Genomic DNA, 22,975 nt, shown 5'->3' with positions numbered 1-22,975 from the left:
CACGGGCTATGGTGAGCCCGTAAGACCACACGCCACTACACGACAGTAATATGTACGGTGGTAGGTGTGGTGGCGCGCGGGCGCTGCGGTGCGATAAGAGACAGTGTGGTGGATGTCGTTATCTTGGCTGATGGCCGGGGCCAGCAGCTGGGGGGCCAGTGTTACCCCGGCTGGCACTGGCACTCATCCAGCTGCTGCTTGCCTGTCAGTGCCCCTTGGTCTTTCGTGAAGGTTAATAATCCTACTGCTGGCTGATCGTGTCTCGTTGACAGCTTTGGAATGTGAACCATTGACGCCTTGGAATAGGATGCTCTCTAGTGTACCAATAATCCAGTGGTTTATATGTAAGATTAGTAAGAGAGGATAGTTGAGATATTGTCAAGCGTCACTGAACACGGCGTCAAGTGCGCTAAAATGTGTTGAACATTATCAAAGTTTAGATACAACTAGTACAGAACATAAGCTTGAGCTTAATACATGTGATAAGAGGGAGAACAGTAGCCGATTGTCTGTTGTAACGAGGCTGAGAGAGGCAATCATGAACTTCCGTCGACTTGGTTCCTTCAGAGCGACCAAGTTGAGAAGACCGTCAATATTGTCGCTGAGGACGTCTCAGGAAGCGGGCCCCGAGGAAACGGTGGGCAGCGACAAGATGGCGGAGGGCCTGGGGGCAGCTGGGGTTGATGTAGTGCTGTCAGGCCGTGACGACGACGATGACGACGACGAGGTGGTGACGAGCCAGGACGACCTCATGATGGTCATCCTCAGGAGGAAGGACAGCGAACCCGACGAGCTCTGCGTGCCCAGTAACTCCCACAAGAAGAATTCTTTCATCAAGATGGCCATAGATGAGGAAGACTGGCGGGACGTGCCAGCTGCTGGCAACGGCCCAGCGGAGGAGTGCCCGCTCTGTGTGGGCGGCGGGGCGGCCTGTGTGGGCGGCGGCGCTGCAGGTGTAGCAGATATGGGCGGCGGCGCGGCTAGTGTAGCAGATATGGGCAGCGGCGCGGCCTGTGTGGGCGGCGACGCGGCTGGTGTAGCAGATACGGGCGGCGACGCGGCGTCTGTGGGCGGCGGCGCGGCTGGTGTAGCAGATACGGGCGGCGACGCGGCGTCTGTGGGCGGCGGCGCGGCTGGTGTAGCAGATACGGGCGGCGGCGCGGCCTCTGTGGGCGGCGACGCTGCAGGTGTGGGCGGCAAGGCAGGCGGTGCGCGCAAGAAGTCAGGTACAAGAAAGAAGAAGAAGAAATCATTAAGGTGAGATTGTCATTTTCTTTAATTTTGCTCAGAGAGTTGAGCCGTGTACTGGGCAGTCACTTGAGTGAACACACCGCACAGCAACGTGCATGGCAACACACCCACAGTGTTGATTGATTGATTGATGAAGATTAAGCCATCCAAAAGGTGGCACGGGCATGAATAGCCCGTAAGTGGAGGCCCTTTTGAGCCATTACCAGTATCAAGAGCTGATACTGGAGATCTGTGGAGGTGCGACTGCACCCTGCGTGACGGGAGATGTCTCCCGGACTAAATGGTGACCAAATGGGGCCCGCCGTGTTGTTCATCCTGTCACTTGTACCCAGACAACCGCAGCTGCGGCTAATTTAACTGTTGCAAATGAACCAACTGGCCACCAAGAGAGGTAACCAACCACATACTTGCGTAATCCTGAAAATGCAAAATGGGGGCCGTCTTTATGACGGGTGGGGAAACCTTTTGTAATACGAAGGCCATACTTGAAGATTTCATAAGACGGCTTTGTTTACAACAGGAGAGTAATGTGCTCTAAAAGTGTTATTACAGTGGCTTATGGTTAATGCTCAAGGAACTTGTGCACTCAAATACATTGTCTTATAATAGAGTGAGGAGAAATAGATATCTTTTTCGATTTTAAGCTCTATTAGTATCTCGTGGGAATTTTAAATTGTTTTCGAATCCCGAAAGTTCTTCTCCCATGCTTTAAGACATGTGTTGAAGATGATGATGTCTGCTGCTGCTGCTGCTGCAGACCCTCTGAGACTCCTCTGCTCGGCTGGCGTGTCTGTCTCTCTCTCTGTCATTCTGATACAGGGAGTTGCATCCTGGGGAAGGCCTGTCCTTGGCCTGGGGAAGGGGGGGGGGAGGGGTTTCGGTAAGCCTAACATACATCCTGTCCACGACAATGGGAGACGGGAAACTACCTTTATCAAGCTGCTTTGTATAGTTATGTCAGCACTTCTTCCTAAAATGATAGTACTAGCCTCTTCTGGCAATCCAAGGCCTAATAAACGCTGTATTTGGCCTAATATATTGTATGCTATAGTCCAAAAATAACTTTTTGAGGGTCTATGATTACATATTTTTTCTTTCGACTAAATGTTTGCTACAAGTTCTATAATTTTAGGAGGATGGGTCTATATACGTTGTGTAGCTTGCAGGGATCAACAGCCCCGTGGCCCGGTCTCCGACCAGGCCTCTCGGTTGGTCGTCTAGTCAACCAGGCTGTTGAACGCGGCTGCTCGCCGCCTGACGTTCGAGTCACAGCCTGGTTGATCAGGTATCCTTTAGTGGTGTTTGTCAAGTTCTCTCTTGAACACTGTGAGGGGTCGGCCAGTTATGTCCCTTATGTGTAGTGGAAGCGTGTTGAACAGTCTCGGACCTCTGATGTTGATAGTTCTCTCATGAACACTGTGAGGGGTCTGCCAGTTATGTCCCTTATGTGTAGTGGAAGCGTGTTGAACAGTTTCGGGCCTCTGATGTTGATAGTTCTCTCTTGAACACTGTGAGGGGTCGGCCAGTTATGTCCCTTATGTGTAGTGGAAGCGTGTTGAACAGTCTCGGGCCTCTGATGTTGATAGTTCTCTCTTGAACACTGTGAGGGGTCGGCCAGTTATGTCTCTTATGTGTAGTGGAAGCGTGTTGAACAGTCTCGGACCTCTGATGTTGATAGTTCTCTCTTGAACACTGTGAGGGGTCGGCCAGTTATGCCCCTTATGTGTAGTGGAAGCGTGTTGAACAGTCTCGGGCCTCTGATGTTGATAGAGTTCTCTCTCAGAGTACCTGTTGCACCTCTGCTCTTCAACGGGGGTATTCTGCACATCCTGCCATTACGACTATATAGCACTTGGAAGGGATCAGGATAAGGATTTTGGATGAGACGTGGGTGGGGAGGGAGTAGGATTGGTGCCCAACCACATGGACGGTCGGGGATTGAACGCAGATCTGCAACAATAAATTTGTAATAGGCCTAAATAAGCAATACTAGACTTAGGCCTAATTAAGAAAATCAGTTGGCGCAATGCAAGGAATTTGGACCAACGTTTTTATGAATAACAGACGCCCACCTTAACCCACTAGGCCTAATTTATTAAATGTGGAGTTGATACCTTACCTACCTGGTTGATGGGGTTCTGGGAGTTCTTCTACTCCCCAAGCCCGGCCCGAGGCCAGGCTTGACTTGTGAGAGTTTGGTCCACCAGGCTGTTGCTTGGAGCGGCCCGCAGGCCCACATATACCTGGTTGATGGGGTTCTGGGAGTTGTTCTACTCCCCAAGCCCGGCCCGAGGCCAGGCTTGACTTGTGAGAGTTTGGTCCACCAGGCTGTTGCTTGGAGCGGACCGCAGGCCCACATATACCTGGTTGATGGGGTTCTGGGAGTTGTTCTACTCCCCAAGCCCGGCCCGAGGCCAGGCTTGACTTGTGAGAGTTTGGTCCACCAGGCTGTTGCTTGGAGCGGCCCGCAGGCCCACCACAGCCCGGTTGGTCCGGCACTCCTTGGAGGAATAAATCTAGTTTCCTCTTGAAGATGTCCACGGTTGTTCCGGAGTGAAGGGTTGTATGTCATGTAAAGTTGTTAATACTTGTATTGTTAGACCTCTTGCATTGTTGGCAGCCCGTTCGCTTGATTTGCCACAACGTACAAAATAAGGGGTATTAAAGCCAACCCAACCCACCTAACTTACGCAGCCTAGGCATGGAAAACTTGCATATTTGGGAGTCGCTGCTTTTCATAGTACCCACTATTGTGTACATTGGGGGGACCATAGCGTACAAAATGAGATGTATCAACTTGAGAATGGTCCAGGACGGACCGAAACTTCGTCGTCCCTTCACCTTCTAGTGTGTGGTCTGGTCAACATACTTCAGCCACGTTATTGTGACTCCTCGCCTGCATGAGATGTACTAGATGCGAGGACAGGTTGAAGACAGGTGGAGGTTGAGGCAGGTGGAAAGAGCTTACTCAACCCCCTCCCCCACCCTCACCCACACACACTCGTGTAAACAGACTTACCATGTACCCTGAGTGCCTTCAGCAGTTGCAACGAAGCGTCCTGCCAAACACTTAGAGGGACCAGACCGTTACCCAGTGAGTTCCTTCTATTCTCTAAGATTCTTTGTGTCTATGGAATGTGTACAGTTGCTATTCACAAAGCCCTGAAGTTCAGCCACTACTCCAGACAACTTCCTCGCCCTATATTGACATTACCTTGTGAATTGAGCTTGCAATCTCAATGAAATTGATTTGAATGTTTAAGAGTCAAGATGTACAGCGGATAGTTATATTTGTGGTGTATTTGCTGGCTTAGTGTAGCTGTCACTGTTGCCTCTGGCTGAAACCAGTGCCAGTTGTGGGTTTGTCAGGTCTGTGTTGTATTTACATGTTGTATGAGGTTTGTTATACTTGCCATATGTTGTTAGGCAAGCCCGGGGCGAAGTGCCACAAGGAAGGGGCAAGGAAGGAAGGAATTATCAAGGGAAAGCGCCAAGCCATTACGACTATATAGCACTGGGAAAGGGTCAGGATAAAGATTTGGGATGGGACGGGGGGAAGGAATGGTGCCCCAACCACTTGGACAAGACGTCGCCCGGGATTAGGAGAGCCTCGAAGAATGTTAAGGACCGGCGTCTCTCGCACAAGATGCACAGTAAACCACATTCTGGGGCATGGATACCGATAACAAAGTGTTCCCCCTCCCTCTAAACCCACTCTTGCGCAGGTGTAACGCCGCAGCAATCTGTTACACACACGAATATATATTAATCTATGTCAATTATTTTGATGTTTGACTGCTACCAAAATAATCGACAGGTAGTGACACTAGAAGATTGGACGTTGGCGAGGCATTACACATCAAGTTATCTACAGCCGATTATCAACTGGCAGGTTACACCAGGTTACACCAGGTTACACCAGGCTACACCAGGTTACACCAGGTTACACCAGGTTACACCAGGTTACACCAGGCTACACCAGGTTACACCAGGTTACACCAGGCTACACCAGGTTACACCAGGCTACACCAGGCTACACCAGGCTACACCAGGTTACACCAGGTTACACCAGGCTACACCAGGTTACACCAGGCTACACCAATTTACACCAGGCTACACCAGGCTACACCAGGCTACACCAGGTTACACCAGGCTACACCAGGCTACACCAGGTTACACCAGGCTACACCAGGCTACACCAGGCTACACCAGGCTACACCCTGCCATCTTGGCGAACACTACAAAACACTGTCTACTACCCCCAGCCACTAATGAAACATAAGAGATGGCTAAGCTGCAGTGGGCCTAATTGTCCCATAGTGATTCACCTCACCCTTTGTTATATATTCGCCTGCTATAAAATTGTAACTCCTTACACTCTGCCTTTTATAATGTTGACAAGGGTCAATGAAACTCGTCTCTGTGCCAGGTCATACTACAACTGTAATGTGAACATCTGGAGAGTTAATTATTCAACTTGTGAGGGGAGCAGAAGTATGGTGTGGTCTGGCCCACGGGACGCCAGGTGAGGCGTCCACTGGTGCTGGCGCCAGGTCGTCCTCCTCGACGCACTACTGCGTCGAGGAGGACCTTGACGCACCACTGCGTCGAGTCCTTCACACCTCAACCTTCTCCTCCTCCTTAGTTCCTCTCTTGTGTACTCCTTCAGGAGCGGTGTGCGCGCGCAGGCTTCCGTTGTTTATAACAGTGACCAACATCTACATCATGTTGACCAGACCACACACTAGAAGGTGAATTGACGACGACGACGACGTTTCGGTCGGTCCCGGACCATTCTCAAGTCGATCAAGACTATCGACTTGAGAATGGTCCAGGACGGACCGAAACGTCGTCGTCCTTTCACCTTCTAGTGTGTGGTTTGGTCAACATAATTTAGCCACGTTATTGTGACTGGATCATGTCTAGTATCCTGATGTGCTTACAGGGTTGACCTATAGCTTCCTAGATCAGACTTTCCAGTCCCTCATTGCCAGTTAAGACAATGGGTCATTCATCATACGTCGTATTTCCTTCAGACATTTCATACATAATACACTAGACAACAATCATACATAATACACTAGACAACAATCATACATAATACACTAGACAACAATGATACATACTTGACACCTGGAGCTTTCTCCTAGCAACCTCACCTTACAACTCTTGCGTTGATTTTGTTGATATACATTTTTCGGTGCATAATTTTCGCCCTTCCGTGTCTGACGATTTGAACTGTAGTGACGTAAAGTGAACTTGGCATCAAGCAGGAAAGTTATGAAAGTGGTTTAACTAGCGGCCACACAACGAGGGTTGACGCACTAAATTATTTTAATTTGACCCGAAGGACTGTGTTCCTTGGGCAGCGTCGCTCGTTCTGGGAGTGAACACACAGCTACGTGTTCAATATTAAGAGGACCTGCTGAGTTTTTTTTTTTTTTTTTTTTTTTGTTGAGATATATACAAGAGTTGTTACATTGTTGTAGAGCCACTAGTACGCGTAGCGTTTCGGGCAAGTCCCTGGAATACGATCCCCGCAGCGAAGAATCCTTGTTACAACCAAGTACACATTTTACTGTTGCGTTAAACAGAGGCTACAGTTAAGGAATTGCGCCCAGTAAATCCTCCCCGGCCAGGATACGAACCCATGACATAGCGCTCGCGGAACGCCAGGCTTACCACTACACCACGGAGACTTGTTCATCCTGTGACTTGTACCCAGACACAACTGCCACTCCTATCAGTGCCCCTAACTACCTAATCACTTGTGGTGTGTGCCACACACAAGGTGATTAGCAAGGCACTTATCTCACCTTGTCTTGTCTTCGCTCTCGGCTCTAGGTAGGGGATTCGGCGCGAGGCAGAAATGGTTGGGCACGGTTACTTTCACCTAATGACTCTGTTCACCTATCGGCAACTAGGTGCCCAAGAATTAGGCACCTGTTGTGCAATTGCATCCTGGGAAGGTCAGGTGTTCGATCTTGCAAGTGGAGGGATCTTGATACAAGCCTACAGTGTGTATGTATGTATATATGTATATAATATATATATATATTATATATAAATATATATATATATATAATATATATATATAATATATATATATAAATATATATATAAATATATATATAAATATATATATATATATATATTTATATATTATATATATATATATATATATATATATATATATATATATATATATATATATATATATATATATATATATATATATATATATATATATGTCGTACCTAATAGCCAGAACGCACTTCTCAGCCTACTATTCAAGGCCCGATTTGCCTAATAAGCCAAGTTTTCATGAATTAATGTTTTTTTCGTCTACCTAACCTACCTAACCTAACCTAACCTAGCTTTTTTTGGCTACCTAACCTAACCTTACCTATAAATATAGGTTAGGTTAGGTAGGGTTGGTTAGGTTCGGTCATATATCTACGTTAATTTTAACTCCAATAAAAAAAAATTGACCTCATACATAGAGAAAAGGGTTGCTTTATCATTTCATAAGAAAAAAATTATAGTAAATATATTAATTCAGGAAAACTTGGCTTATTAGGCAAATCGGGCCTTTAATAGTAGGCTGAGAAGTGAGTTCTGGCTACTAGGTACGACATATATATATATATATATATAATATACACACAGGGTTCTTCTCGACAAAGCGAATTATTATTATTATACAATAAAACGTGTGAATTATTGACAGTCTCCCAGTTAGAGACCAGTCAGTGAGTTAGCTCTCTTGTATTATATAGTGTAGTACTCGATTTCCTGTGAGTTAGTAGTGGGTTGTACAATCTTTCTGAGCGCGTTTGGGTTGCATCCGCTAATGATTAATTCTGATTTGATAAGTTGTTTATTACCTCCTGGAGTTGAGTAAGAGTTGAGCAAGTGGTGGCTGGGGACAAGTTGTGTACCTATCCTTGAGGTTACCTTGAGGTGCTTCCGGGGCTTAGCGTCCCCGCGGCCCGGTCGTCGACCAGGCCTCCTGGTTGCCGGACTGATCAACCAGGCTGTTGGACACGGCTGCTCGCAGCCTGACGTACGAGTCACAGCCTGGTTGATCAGGTATCCTTTGGAGGTGCTTATCCAGTTCTCTCTTGAACACTGTGAGGGGTCGGCCAGTTATGCCCCATAGTGTAGTTTTAGATTTTGTCGTGAAGGCTGGTGGCCTGTACCCGATAACACCAGTGCCAGGATGGGTTGTCATTGTGGGGATTAGAGTGCCAGCACTCTGGTGGGTGTGGCACCTATTGTGCTTGCCAACTCCTCACCCCCCCCCCCCCCAGCACCTGTTGGTCTCTTAATATATCACAAGTTTTCTCATGCTGTGTTCCGCTTTTAGTCTTTACCTTTACTCTGTTATTTCTCTTTATCTCCCTTCTTTCTCCTCCTTGCCTCTCTCTTCCTGCTGTAGTGGTCTGGTGTTGCTGGAGCAGCCGCGGTACACGTGTCGGGGGGCTGAGTCAGTCAGCGGCGTGTCCTTGGTGGCCTGCTCAAGGCTCCCTCCCCTCGGGTCTTACACACACACACACACCTGGCACCCCCTCAGGGGCTCCGGGAAGCCTTTCGTCTCCTGGCACCCCCTCAGGGGCTCCGGGAAGCCCTTCGTCTCCTGGCACCCCCTCAGGGGCTCCGGGAAGCCCTTCGCCTCCTGGCACCCTACAGGGGCTCCGGGAAGCCCTTCGTCTCCTGGCACTCCTAAGGGGCTCCGGGAAGCCCTTCGTCCCCTGGCACCCCTCAGGGATTCGTGAAAAAACAATCTCTACCCCTTATCACCCCTCAGGGGCTTCCTGGAAGCCATCCCTCCCCCCCTGGCACGCCTCAGGGCCTCATTTCCCCTTCCCCTCGTGTGATATCCTTCCACCCGACCATGATTGCTTGCTCCACTTCTCCACTTCCTCGCCTTCACCCCCCCCCCTACCTCTCCCACGTGCCGATGGTCAGCACACGCGCACACGCGCACACACACACACACACACACACACACACACACACACACACACACACACACACACACACACACACACACACACACACACACACACACAGGACAATCTACAACAATGCTTGATATCGTGGCGTGGAAGTGTTGACATCAGTCATTGTCTTCTGGTTATCAGCGGACCGCAACTGCTGCTGGCATGACGAGCCCTCCGGGATAGTCCTGACTATCCCGGCCTCGGGGCGGCGGATAGTAATAATATACATCATTATTGAGAGGCATTAGGGAGGATTGTTTGGCTATGAAAGGCTTGCTGTAAATATAGAGGTCCCGTGAATGAATGGACTCCCCCCAGATGACGCGGCTCGCCTGGGATACCCACCTCGTCCCCCCTGTACGCCTCCTCCCCCCATCCCCCTGGTGTGCGTATTACGCAATATGGGGTGTGTGGGGGGGGATGTGACTCTGTAACCGGTGTGTGGTAAGACTACCATTGGTAGCTCATGTTAGTCATTCAGAATTAGGATAGGATTACAAAATGTATTTGTGTGTAAATTGTTTGATAATGACATAGTATAATGAACTAACCCAAACAATGTCTCTAGCTAATTTGACTTGTTTCGGGAGGTGGTGGTGGTGGAGGTGCAGCCTTGAGGGACTGTGGCATGTCTTCGCTACACTTGTGGCGGCAATTGACAATAACACCACCTTGGCTAGAGTTTTTATCCGGCAGATATTGTTATGACAAGGTCGCCAGCAGGTCCCCGAGGAGCCCACGAGAGATACAATGAGACTCTGCCACACATTGTGGCTTTGTGACGCCTTTGTGACGCCTTTGTGTGTCTCCTGTGGCGGCAGGCTTCCCTGCTCTCTTTCACAATCCTCTGTGTCCTCTCTCCCCCTCACTGTGTCCTCCCTACCCCTCGCTGTCTCTCAGGTTAGGACTATGAGAGTTTCTGGATAGAGATCTGCACAGTCTTCGTATTGGAGTGTGCGTAGGTGTGTGCGCGTGTTAGTGGGGCGTGAGGTGGAGTGTGCATAACTGGTCACGGTGAATACCGCAGTATTGCACAGTGTACATAGGGGTAGGTATTGAGACAGGCAACACTAATGGTGGAGAGTTTCAGGCTGGTGGTGGTGGTGGGTGGTTGGCGTGGTAGTGCCTGGTGTGGTGGTGGTTGATATCACTCCTCAAATCCCCAACCGGGCTGTGGTGGATTTGGGGGCCTGCGAGCTACGAAGTCAACCAGCCTCACGAACCAGGCAATGACGAGGGAAGTCCCGACCCCAGGCCAGGTGGGGGGGGGGGGAGAGAGTAGGAAAATTGTAAACAAAAGATATCTACAGGTAAAGAGGCGCTTCCCCCCCCCCCCCCCACCGTAGATGTGTGGTGTGGTGGTACGACCTCGTTAGAAGGAAAGACACTGTACCCAACAGTAATTACTCCCTGACACATGTAGTAATCCCCTCCTTGTCACTGCACAGTGTCGCGGTGCCTGAGAGTGTGGTGGAGGAGGAGGATCTTGAACACTGCCACCAACCCCCTAAACCTCTACCACGCTTACGGGCTATTCATGCCCGTGCCACCTCTTGCGTGGCTTAATCTTCATCATCAATCTCTACCACACTGGAGGGAAGGTGGTGGTGGTGTGTCCTTAGAGCAAGGGAAGATGTCCAGCGAGGGAATACACCCTGGAAATATTTCCTGAACTAGTGCCAGTGTCTTTGTTTTAACGTTTAATAGTCACAATGGAAAGAGAGTTACAGGTGTCAGTCATGCGTGAGTGAAAGGGTAGGGGGGGGGCGGGGGGGGGTGAGGGATGGAGGTTAGTGGGGGGGGGGGGAGTTAAGATTGCTGGTTGATTGTGGTTTTTTTTACTCATTACAGTAAAATAAAGACCAAATGTCGATGACGGATCAACTTACAGGTTGAAGTGTGATTCCGTTTTTTCCACAAAAAAAGCTTATGAGATTAAGAGTGATTTGGCAAGACAGTGTATTTAGCTGCTCCAGGTGATGCAAGAGTGGCTTGTTCCAGGCGTGGGGGGGGGGGGTGTTGCTGGTACTGGGGGGGAGGGGGGGTGTGTTGCTGGTACTGGGGGGGGAGGGGGGGGTGTTGCTGGTACTGGGGGGGAGAGGGGTGTGTTGCTGGTACTGGGGGGGAGGGGGGGGTGTGTTGCTGGTACTGGGGGGGAGGGGGGGGTGTTGCTGGTACTGGTGGGGAGGGGGGGGTGTTGCTGGTACTGGGGGGGAGGGGGGGTAGGCGCTGGGGAAGGGAGGGGGGTGTGTTGCTGGTACTGGGGGGGGGGAGGGGGGGTGTGTTGCTGGTACTGGGGGGGAGGGGGGTGTGTTGCTGGTACTGGGGGGGAGGGGGGGTAGGCGCTGGGGAAGGGAGGGGGGTGTGTTGCTGGTACTGGGGGGGGGGAGGGGGGGTGTGTTGCTGGTACTGGGGGGGAGGGGGGTGTGTTGCTGGTACTGGGGGGGAGGGGGGGTAGGCGCTGGGGAAGGGAGGGGGGTGTGTTGCTGGTACTGGGGGGGAGGGGGGTGTGTTGCTGGTACTGGGGGGGGGGGAGGGGGGTGTGTTGCTGGTACTGGGGGGGAGGGGGGTGTGTTGCTGGTACTGGGGGGGAGGGGGGTGTGTTGCTGGTACTGGGGGGGAGGGGGGGGTGTTGCTGGTACTGGGGGGGGAGGGGGGTGTGTTGCTGGTACTGGGGGGGAGGGGGGTGTGTTGCTGGTACTGGGGGGAGGGGGGTGTGTTGCTGGTACTGGGGGGGAGGGGGGTGTGTTGCTGGGGAAGGGAGGGGGGGTGTTGCTGGTACTGGGGGGGAGGGGGGTGTGTTGCTGGTACTGGGGGGGAGGGGGGGTGTGTTGCTGGTACTGGGGGGGAGGGGGGTGTGTTGCTGGTACTGGGGGGGAGGGGGGTGTGTTGCTGGTACTGGGGGGAGGAGGGGGGGTGTGTTGCTGGTACTGGGGGGGAGGGGGGTGTGTTGCTGGTACTGGGGGGGAGGAGGGGGGGTGTGTTGCTGGTACTGGGGGGGAGGGGGGTGTGTTGCTGGTACTGGGGGGGAGGAGGGGGGTGTGTTGCTGGTACTGGGGGGGAGGGGGGTGTGTTGCTGGTACTGGGGGGGAGGGGGGGTGTGTTGCTGGTACTGGGGGGGAGGGGGGTGTGTTGCTGGTACTGGGGGGGGGAGGGGGGGTAGGCGCTGGTTCACTTTGTGGGAGGGGGGGGGGAGGGGTAGTAAAGAGCATGCAGAGGTGCAAGTGTAGGGAAAGTTTAGAAATGGGGATTATAGTTATTTATGGCAGTAGGCGGACTGTCCGCCTCGCTGACACCATGTGTGGGGGGGGGGTGTTTGACAGTTAAGCTAAGCTTGCTGTCTCTTGTGAGGGAGCTGTGTGTGTGTGTGAAGACGGTCACTAAGACACCTTCCCCCCCCCCCCCCCCCCCCCCGGTTAAAGTTCCGTGGAATGTGAAATTGAAATAAGTTTATTGAGGTAAAATCCACACAAAGGGATGAGATAGCTCAAGCTATTCTCACCCCGTTCAGAACAACGTGTTAATACATATATACATAGACACACATCACAAACAATAAACATATTACCAAACATTCCGAGAGATAAACATATACATTTCCTCCTTTACACCCGTGGTATGTGGGTTACGGATACATTACACTCCTCTTTCCCTTAATTGACCACAAACCACTACATTTGCCACGTGTGTGGGGGGTGTGTGGGGGTGGGGGGGGGCGTGGTTGCTGGCAGGCCCGTGATGGAGGCGGAAGTGGTTGGGGATTATTGGGATAGTATTTGAGCCGTAGAGGCAAGGTAGAAGTTAGGTTGTTGTTGTTATAGATTCAGCTACTCTGAACAAGTTCCAAGTAGCACGGGCTATGGTGAGCCCGTAACTTACCTGGCACAGGAGCGGGGCAAGTAGCACGGGCTATGGTGAGCCCGTAGCAGACTTACCTGGCACTGGAGCGGTGTCCTGCTCTGATATCGGAAGTTAGGATTACCAGATCAACACGGCAGTAATTCTTAAGTCTAACTGCGAACAGCGGTGTCTAACAGCTTGGACGAACAGGGAACTAAGAGGCCTGCGGCCAGATTCACGAAGCAGTTACGCACGTACTTACGAACGTGTACATCTTTCCTCGATCTTTGGCGGCTTTGGTTACATTTATTAAACAGTTTACAAGCATGAAAACTTCCCAATCAACTGTTGTTATTGTTATAAACAGCCTCCTGGTGCTTCGGAGCTCATTAACTGTTTAATAATTGGAAACAAAGCCGCCAAAGATTAAGAAAAGATGGACAGGTTCGTAAGTGCTTACGTAACTGTTTCGTAAATCTGGCCCCAGATTAGAGAGAGCCGCTGGGATCTCGGAACCTCAAGGTAGCCTCTAGGTAACTTCAAGGTAACCTCAAGGAAGCCTCTTGGTAACTTCAAGGTAACCTCAAGGAAGGCTCTAGGTAACTTCAAGGTAACCTCAAGGAAGCCTCTAGGTAACTTCAAGGTAACCTCAAGGAAGCCTCTAGGTAACTTCAAGGTAACCTCAAGGAAGCCTCTAGGTAACTTCAAGGTAACCTCAAGGAAGCCTCTAGGTAACTTCAAGGTAACCTCAAGGAAGCCTCTAGGTAACTTCAAGGTAACCAAGGAAGCCTCTAGGTAACTTCAAGGTAACCTCAAGAAAGCCTCTAGGTAACTTCAAGGCAACCTCAAGGAAGCCTCTAGGTAACTTCAAGGTAACCTCAAGGTACGTTTTGTGTAGATAATGGGCGTAAGAGACGCCAATAACCATTATTTGACAACCCTAAATTACCCTACTAACAAGCTTACCTTTTTATGTCAAAATAAGACATTTTAAAGTAATCATTCCCAAATGTTGAAGATATCCGAGTGTTTCACTCGTAATGCTGGTGTAAAACAGAAAAGAATACCAGATTTACCTTTCAGAAACTCTTGAGGGGGGGAATGATAGCAGGGACGAGTGCCTGTGATGACCTTGTTCCCGTGACTGGTTAGCCTCCCGGCCTGCAGCAGCAGCAGCAGCAGCAGCAGCAGCAGCAGCAGGCAGGCAGGCAGGCAGGCAGGCAGGCAGGCAGGCAACAGCCGAGGTCGCTGCAGATAGGTGGTGGTGGTGGTTCAGACACAGGACAAGCTACAAGGGTACCCCTCGTGGCAAGTGTAGAATGAAGAACAGTGATAAGAACATAAGAACAAAGGTAACTGCAGAAGGCCTATTGGCCCATACGAGGCAGCTCTTATCTATAACCACCCAATCCCACTCATATACATGTCCAACCCGCGCTTGAAACAATCGAGGGACCCCACCTCCACCACGTTACGCGGCAATTGGTTCCACAAATCAACAACCCTGTTACTGAACCAGTATTTACCCAAGTCCTTCCCAAATCTAAACCTATCCAATCTATACCCATTGTTTCGTGTTCGTGTTTCGTTTCGTGTTTCGTGTGATAGTTCTGTAGCTCCTCGTCCCGCCTGCTAGCCTCGTCGGTTGGGTAATGGTGAGGCGAGAGGCGTGGAGGTGAGGAAGGTTAGCTGGCCTACCGTATCTGCAGGGGGCCGCGGGCTGCAGGGAAAGTGTGTGCGGTTCCTCGCACATTGTGTGTTGTGGTTAGCAAGGCGCGGGTAGTTTGTGGCTTCCTGGAGTACCTGCTGACGGAATACAGGCGTAGTGAGGTCCTCTATATAAAGGATACTCAGAAATGGTGCTAGAGTTCCAAGTACTAGTTTTTTTTTTTTACCACAGACGTGGCCAGACATTTACAATGCTAACCAGCATATATACATTTTCTTCTGTCCTCAATGGACAGGGTGAGAGATGTGTTAAACATATAGTTCAGGGGTTTATTGAACAATCAACCACAGAAGGTGATTCGGTACTTTTAAAATGCTTAGCTAACCTGCATACCTAAATACCTAGTCTTCGTTGCCATTCAAGCAGGGGACACCATATCTAGACAATATGTATATACGGCTCGGAAAAAGGTCATTGTACAGTTACGGGCTATTCATGCCCGTGCCACCTCTTGTGGTGGCTTAATCCTCGTCAGTCGGTCATTATATTTACAATTTTGACCCCCCTAGGGGCGAGTTTATTGGGCTTCTTCCCCGTATTAACCTGCCGTAGCTTTGCGCCCTGGACAGACCACTCCAGACCGACAACCAGAGCGCAACTCCATAGTCTCCTGAGACTGATGGATGCCTACTACTACTGCCGCTATTACTATTATTATTATCGTGTGAGTGAATATACCGCCATAGTGACAGTATTAGGCAGCGTCACTCATCTTGTGAGTGGACGTTACTGGCATATCAGCACGTAAAACATCACTCGGTTGGCAGAAAACCCGCTGGGTTAGTCGTCCTGCTAAACGTGTGATAGTACTCGCTGGGACTGAGAGCCCGTCCTTAGATCATTACCGTGAGACACAACATGGGGGCCTCGTAGCCTGGTGGATAGCGTGCAGGATTCGTAATTCTGTGGCGCGGGTTCGATTCCCGCACGAGGCAGAAACAAATGGGCAAAGTTTCTTTCACCCTGAATGCCCCTGTTACCTAGCAGTAAATAGGTACCTGGGAGTTAGTCAGCTGTCACGGGCTGCTTCCTGGGGTGTGTGTGTGTGGTGTGGGGAAAAAAAAAAAGTAGTTAGTAAACAGTTGATTGACAGTTGAGAGGCGGGCCGAAAGAACAAAGCTCAACCCCCGTAAAAACACAACTAGTAAACACAACTAGTAAACACAACTAGTAAACACAACTAGTAAACACACTCGTCTTCAGACCATCTGGAGAGTTATTTAGATATTTGTGATTTTCTGAAAGTATATTACAATTCCAGTAACAGTCTACATGTAAACTGGGAAATGAACCTGTCCTAAGCAGAGATTATTCTCGAGTTATAACTTTATGGTTATATATTTTAAATCAACTAATTTATAAGAAATATATGCTGACAAATGTTTTCCTTAAAATATTTGTTTTTCTGTAAAAGAAATTCGCTGGCACACTCAAATAGTTTTTAAATTCCATATTTCACTGTCACTAAATATTATTTGCTTAGCTAAACGAACTAGAGGGTTCAGTTCCTGAACCGATTATGTGCCTCTGTAATCCTTTACACCACCGCCCACGGGATGGGTATGGGGTGCATAATAAAGAAATTGAAATTAATACATCGTATTAACGTAACCAAGCGTAATTAACCTATCCAAACTTTAACCTAAATTAACCTTAACCTAACCACGGATAGAGTAGATGGTAGCACTAATGTAGTCGTTCCCAGTCCATTCCCTTGAGCGGATCTCCTCCCCGAGGACAGGTTCAACAGAGGCATATCTTGTATGCTAATGTATACATAGAAAATAATTGATAAAATACCTTAGCGAATATAAAGATATGATAGGAAGTATAGAATAACTGAGGGATAGCGGTGGCGGGGCTGGTGGCGGGGCTGGTGGCGAGGCTGGTGGCGAGGCTGGTGGCGGGGCTGGTGGCGAGGCTGGGGTCGAGGCTGGTGGCGGGGCTGGTGGCGGGGCTGGTGGCGGGGCTGGTGGCGGCAGTATTATGAAACTCGTGTTTGTGGTCCGTGTGTAAGCGTAAGGAAATGGGTGTTGAACGTTGAATAGTTGTGTAATGACCCCCAGCTGTTGTGGGTGTGCAAACACTTGCCCGCCAGAGCTTCCAGGCTGGGCCTCGGCTACTTGGCCTCGTGTCTCCAACTCTCATCACGCACTGAAATCAGAAACTACAAAGAATTCGAACGTCAGGAAAGTTTAACTCAAACACAATAGATACAAGACGAGTGAGGCTACACAAGGAGCTCAACCTGCCCCAATATTGATGGCCGCTATACTTACTGTGCAGGATAGTGCACAATATAGACTTTTGTACCTCCCCCAAAAATTATGTACTGTTGATTTTGGGTGGGTGGACATGGGGTATTTGAGACAGGTTGGAGGACAGGTTTTCTGCTGGGTTCTACTATTTTCTGGTTGAGGTTCTAGTTTGAGGCTTGGTTAAGAGATCCGTATGCTGGTGTTGACGTCTCCTGCTCCCCGGGGCCTCCGTCGCAGCGTTCATTCTTGTTCCAATTAAGGTGGCGAGCAAGCTGATGCTTGAAGCTGGAGTTGAGGTTTTCCTGGTTGTGATGGAGGAAGGAGGGGGGGGCCAAAAGGCAGTGTTGGTGGTGGTGGGTTGAGGTTATATGTGAGGGTGATGTGTTGTGTACATTACGAGTGATGTGATATGGGGGAGGTGGAGGGGTTGTGACATCATGATGTTACTCGCATTCACATCTCTTTTCCCTCCCTGGCAATGTGTCCGCCTTCTCCCCCCCCCCCTACCCATTCCTCCCAGGCAGCGCGTCAATTAGCTGCTGGTCTTGTCTTGCTTCCCTTGTAAGGTAAGTGAGAGGGTGACAGTGTAGGTTGGTGTAGTTGAGGCGGTGCTGTGCTCTTTCTCAGCTGGTCTGACCAGTCTTGCTCTTGCTCCCGGCTCTTGTGTGTGTGTCCAGGTCACGGTGTGGCTCTTGTGTGTGTGTGTCCAGGTCACGGTGTGGCTCTTGTGTGTGTGTGTCCAGGTCACGGTGTGGCTCTTGTGTGTGTGTGTCCAGGTCACGGTGTGGCTCTTGTGTGTGTGTGTCCAGGTCACGGTGTGGCTCTTGTGTGTGTGTGTCCAGGTCACGGTGTGGCTCTTGTGTGTGTGTGTGTGTGTGCGCGCGTGTGTGCGTGTGTGTGCGTGTGTGTGTGTGCGCGCGTGTGTCCAGGTCACGGTGTGGCTCTTGTGCTTCACGAAGTGTTTCCCGATGAGACAACATTGACACCTAGCAGTGTATCCACCGAGACACACGTCCTACTAATGAGGAATATTGTCTTGAATGACAACAAGTACAGTTCCTCGGGGGTCAAGACCTCTGAGAGGTTGTCCATATCTCTGAAGATTCCTGGCATGATGTACCTAGGATTTGTGTTCCTTCAGCTCGACTCCCTCACAATGTGCTGCCCTCGTAGCAACCTGCTCCCCTCGTAGCAACCTGCTCCCCTCGTAGCAACCTGCTCCCCTCGTAGCAACCTGCTCCCCTCGTAGCAACCTGCTCCCCTCGTAGCAACCTGCTCCCATCACTTGTTTACATTTACACAAATGGCTTTTGTTTTATTTTTTGTTTTGGCTGGGCAGGAGGGTAGGGGATGGTGGTGGAGGCTGGGCAGGAGGGTAGGGGATGGTGGTGGAGGCTGGGCAGGAGGGTAGGGGATGGTGGTGGAGGCTGGGCAGGAGGGTAGGGGTGGTGGTGGAGGCTGGGCAGGAGGGTAGGGGTGGTGGTGGAGGCTGGGCAGGAGGGTAGGGGATGGTGGTGGAGGCTGGGCAGGAGGGTAGGGGATGGTGGTGGAGGCTGGGCAGGAGGGTAGGGGTGGTGGTGGAGGCTGGGCAGGAGGGTAGGGGTGGTGGTGGAGGCTGGGCAGGAGGGTAGGGGATGGTGGTGGTGGCTGGGCAGGAGGGTAGGGATGGTGGTGGAGGCTGGGCAGGAGGGTAGGGGATGGTGGTGGAGGCTGGGCAGGAGGGTAGGGGGTGGTGGTGGAGGCTGGGCAGGAGGGTAGGGGATGGTGGTGGAGGCTGGGCAGGAGGGTAGGGGGTGGTGGTGGAGGCTGGGCAGGAGGGTAGGGGATGGTGGTGGAGGCTGGGCAGGAGGGTAAGGGATGGTGGTGGAGGCTGGGCAGGAGGGTAGGGGATGGTGGTGGAGGCTGGGCAGGAGGGTAGGGGATGGTGGAGGAGGCTGGGCATGGTGTGGCAGTAGACAGTGAAAGTGGACGGAGTAAGGGGGGCAGCTAGCCCGCCCTGCTGTCCACACCATCTGCTGCTCTTGCTGGTGTGGGGCACCACAGGTCATGCACACACCTGCATCCCCCGTCACAGACCTGCATCCCCCGTCACAGACCTGCATCCCCCGTCACAGACCTGCATCCCCCGTCACAGACCTGCATCCCCCGTCACAGACCTGCATCCCCCGTCACAGACCTGCATCCCCCGTCACAGACCTGCATCCCCCGTCACAGACCTGCATCCCCCGTCACATACCTGCATCCCCCGTCACAGACCTGCATCCCCCGTCACACAGCTGCATCCCCCGTCACACACCTGCATCCCCCGTCACACACCTGCATGCCACCACCTGTGCCAGCTGACGGGACCACACCTGCACAGGTGGTAGCATCCTGTCATCCTACAGTCACCCTAACTATGACCTTTGTCTTTACCTATGGCAGTCCCTCCACACTTAATGCACCCCAATATTGACGCACCGGTCTCGATAAAATTAGCTTAATTGCGTAGGATTAGTACGCTTCTAGACAGGTAAGTACCACTTAAAATTTGACGCTTGTCAAATTGTGAAAAAAAATGTTTGAGTTTCAGTATAAAAGTGTTTTGGAGGGGTGCAAGTCAAGAGGCTCCGGCAGTCGCCAAGGCGCTCGGGCAGTCGCCAAGGCGCTCGGGCGGTCGCCAAGGCGCTCGGGCGGTCGCCAAGGCGCTCGGGCGGTCGCCAAGGCGCTCGGGCGGTCGCCAAGGCGCTCGGGCGGTCGCCAAGGCGCTCGGGCGGTCGCCAAGTCGTCAAGAAACAGTAAAGCATCTTCATATGTCGCGTCTGCAGCTTTCCCTGACGCTATATATATTTGTGTCCAACTTGCCGATGTCAACAAAGGTTGGGAGCGCTGCATATCAGAGACCTGTTAACACAGTTTAATACAATATTGATTTAGAATTGGATTATATTTTGATCTCTTTGGTTAGTTCCCGCAACCAGCTTGGCTAGTCAGATTATTATTATTTATGTAATTCATTTTTATTATATTTTTATTTATTATTTGAAGAGCTACGTGCAAGGGGGCTAATTTCTCGCATTCGTGCTGCTTTTGGTTGTAGTGTGTTGTCTGACAGGACGAACAACCCAGCGGGTTTTCTTCCTATTGGGGAGTGTTGTACATGCTGCTATGGCGGTGTGTCCACTCACAGGATGAGTGGCGCTGCCCAATACTGTCACTATGGCGGTGTGTCCACTCACAGGATGAGTGGCGCTGCCCAATACTGTCACTATGGCGGTGTGTCCACTCACAGGATGAGTGGCGCTGCCCAATACTGTCACTATGGCGGTGTGTCCACTCACGGGATGAGTGGCGCTGCCCAATACTGTCACTATGGCGGTGTGTCCACTCACAGGATGAGTGGCGCTGCCCAATACTGTCACTATGGCGGTGTGTCCACTCACAGGATGAGTGGCGCTGCCCAATACTGTCACTATGGCGGTGTGTCCACTCACAGGATGAGTGGCGCTGCCCAATACTGTCACTATGGCGGTGTGTCCACTCACAGGATGAGTGGCGCTGCCCAATACTGTCACTATGGCGGTGTGTCCACTCACAGGATGAGTGGCGCTGCCCAATACTGTCACTATGGCGGTGTGTCCACTCACGGGATGAGTGGCGCTGCCCAATACTGTCACTATGGCGGTGTGTCCACTCACAGGATGAGTGGCGCTGCCCAATACTGTCACTATGGCGGTGTGTCCACTCACAGGATGAGTGGCGCTGCCCAATACTGTCACTATGGCGGTGTGTCCACTCACAGGATGAGTGGCGCTGCCCAATACTGTCACTATGGCGGTGTGTCCACTCACAGGATGAGTGGCGCTGCCCAATACTGTCACTATGGCGGTGTGTCCACTCACAGGATGAGTGGCGCTGCCCAATACTGTCACTATGGCGGTGTGTTCACTCACAGGATGAGTGGTGCTGCCCAATACTGTCACTATGGCGGTGTGTCCACTCACAGGATGAGTGGCGCTGCCCAATACTGTCACTATGGCGGTGTGTCCACTCACAGGATGAGTGGCGCTGCCCAATACTGTCACTATGGCGGTGTGTTCACTCACAGGATGAGTGGCGCTGCCCAATACTGTCACTATGGCGGTGTGTTCACTCACAGGATGAGTGGCGCTGCCCAATACTGTCACTATGGCGGTGTGTCCACTCACAGGATGAGTGGCGCTGCCCAATACTGTCACTATGGCGGTGTGTCCACTCACAGGATGAGTGGCGCTGCCCAATACTGTCACTATGGCGGTGTGTCCACTCACAGGATGAGTGACGCTGCCCAATACTGTCACTATGGCGGTGTGTCCACTCACAGGACGAATGGCGCTGCCCAATAAACTCGCCCCTCGGGGCAAAATTTAAAGTAATGTGTTGGTGAGTAGTTCCGTCAGTACCCGGTACGGGTCGTGTTGTAGAGTTAGCGGACATTAACGAGTAAATAAATGATGCCTCGCTGAGTCGATTGTTCGGTGGGGTTGTGGCGCCCTGGTTATTGGCCGCAATTGTGAGGGGGGGGGGGGAGGCTCAGAGGTTAATTGGCGCCGTACTGGTGGTGGTAACTGGTGCAGCACTAGGGAGGAGGAGGTGGGGGGGGGGGGGAACTGGTGCATGGCGGCATGCGCTGGTGGTTACTGGTGGGTGGTAGCAGGTGGTGGTTACTGGTGGGTGGTAGCAGGTGGTGGTTACTGGTGGGTGGTAGCAGGTGGTGGTGGTTACTGGTGGGTGGTAGCAGGTGGTGGTTACTGGTGGGTGGTAGCAGGTGGTGGTTACTGGTGGGTGGTAGCAGGTGGTGGTGAATGATAGTTGTGGTTGGTGGTTCAACAACCACATCCTCATAATAGCATGTCGCATTTTGATGTGAACAACATGGTAGACAATTCAGAATTAGTGAGTCAGGGAACAGTGTATGAAGATGAGAGCTCCTCAAAGTATCCTCCCAGTAAGTACAAGAAATATTACCGCCACAAGAGTGGATGTCTTCAAGAGACAATGAGACAAGTTCTTGCAAGAAGTGCCGGACCAGCCGGAGAGCAGTGGATACGTGGGCCTGCGGGTCGCTCCAATAAGTAACCTGTTGGTCCAAGTTATCACAACTAAATCCGGCTTTGGAGTAGAACCCCACCAATAACCCATTCTAGGTATAATAGAGAGATAAACAGCGAAGCGGCCTACACCTGGACATGTATATGAGTGGGATTGGGTGGTTATAGATAGGAGCTGCCTTGTATGGGCCAATAGGCCTTCTGCAGTTACCTTTGTTCTTATGTTCTTATGTGTATATGCGTGTACGTGTGCGTGCGCATGCGTGCGCGTGCGTGCGTGTGAATACGAGACGTTCCATTTAGTTGAACTCTTGGTAATATTTAGGTAACTTGCGTTGCTGCTCATTTTGGAGTTCATTATTGTTCGTTAGGTGAAGGTATTAGGCGTGTGAGCAGGTGGAGGGGTGGTGTAGGGCAGCAGCTGGTGCTGGTGGTGTTTACATCATGGCCCAGCTGGTAAACAAATACCCCAGCTGGCTATGTCTCAGCTGGCCTCTCCTTTTGATCTCTTACTCTCTGGCTGCCTAGTTGCCTCTCCAGTAACTAGCGACATCTAAATGCCTCTTGATGTCCTGGTCTCTAGTATAGCCTCTGAGGTCTCATGTGTCCATCTTGTGGTCCATCTTGACCTCGTAATTACTCGAGATGTGACCTAGCTGACCCTATGACCTCTCGGGTCACTAGTTTAAAGCCTCCTATCACTCCCGCCACAGCTGCTTGGCACACACTCCTTGCACAGTGTTTGACTTGGAGAACTATGCGTGTAGCAGTGACTAGCTCAGGGTGGAGAGGAGACGGTTTATTTGCAAGGAAGTGTAGAAG

At 51.2% G+C, this 22,975-nt stretch overlaps 1 protein-coding gene across 12 annotated transcripts in view; it reads left to right on the top strand.

The window, feature by feature from the left end:
• The window catches only part of siz (Brefeldin-resistant Arf-GEF family protein schizo), a 423,991-nt gene that overhangs the window by 215,500 nt on the left and 185,516 nt on the right, over positions 1-22,975 (top strand). For 5 of the 12 annotated variants that reach the window (XM_069314955.1, XM_069314951.1, XM_069314950.1 and 2 more), the window contains exon 1: positions 163-1,257. The exons of 5 other annotated variants lie outside the window; for them this stretch is intronic. In XM_069314955.1, the coding sequence (XP_069171056.1) occupies positions 539-1,257 (719 nt within the window). In that variant the 5' untranslated portion in view covers positions 163-538. Of the gene's footprint in view, positions 1-155; positions 1,258-22,975 lie in introns of those variants that run through there. 2 more of the 12 variants (XM_069314954.1, XM_069314952.1) reach the window with 2 other exon arrangements.

This window comes from Procambarus clarkii, chromosome 80 (assembly GCF_040958095.1).
Source record: "Procambarus clarkii isolate CNS0578487 chromosome 80, FALCON_Pclarkii_2.0, whole genome shotgun sequence".
Classification (NCBI taxonomy): domain Eukaryota; kingdom Metazoa; phylum Arthropoda; class Malacostraca; order Decapoda; family Cambaridae; genus Procambarus; species Procambarus clarkii.
This window is presented reverse-complemented; position numbering and strand designations above follow the sequence as displayed.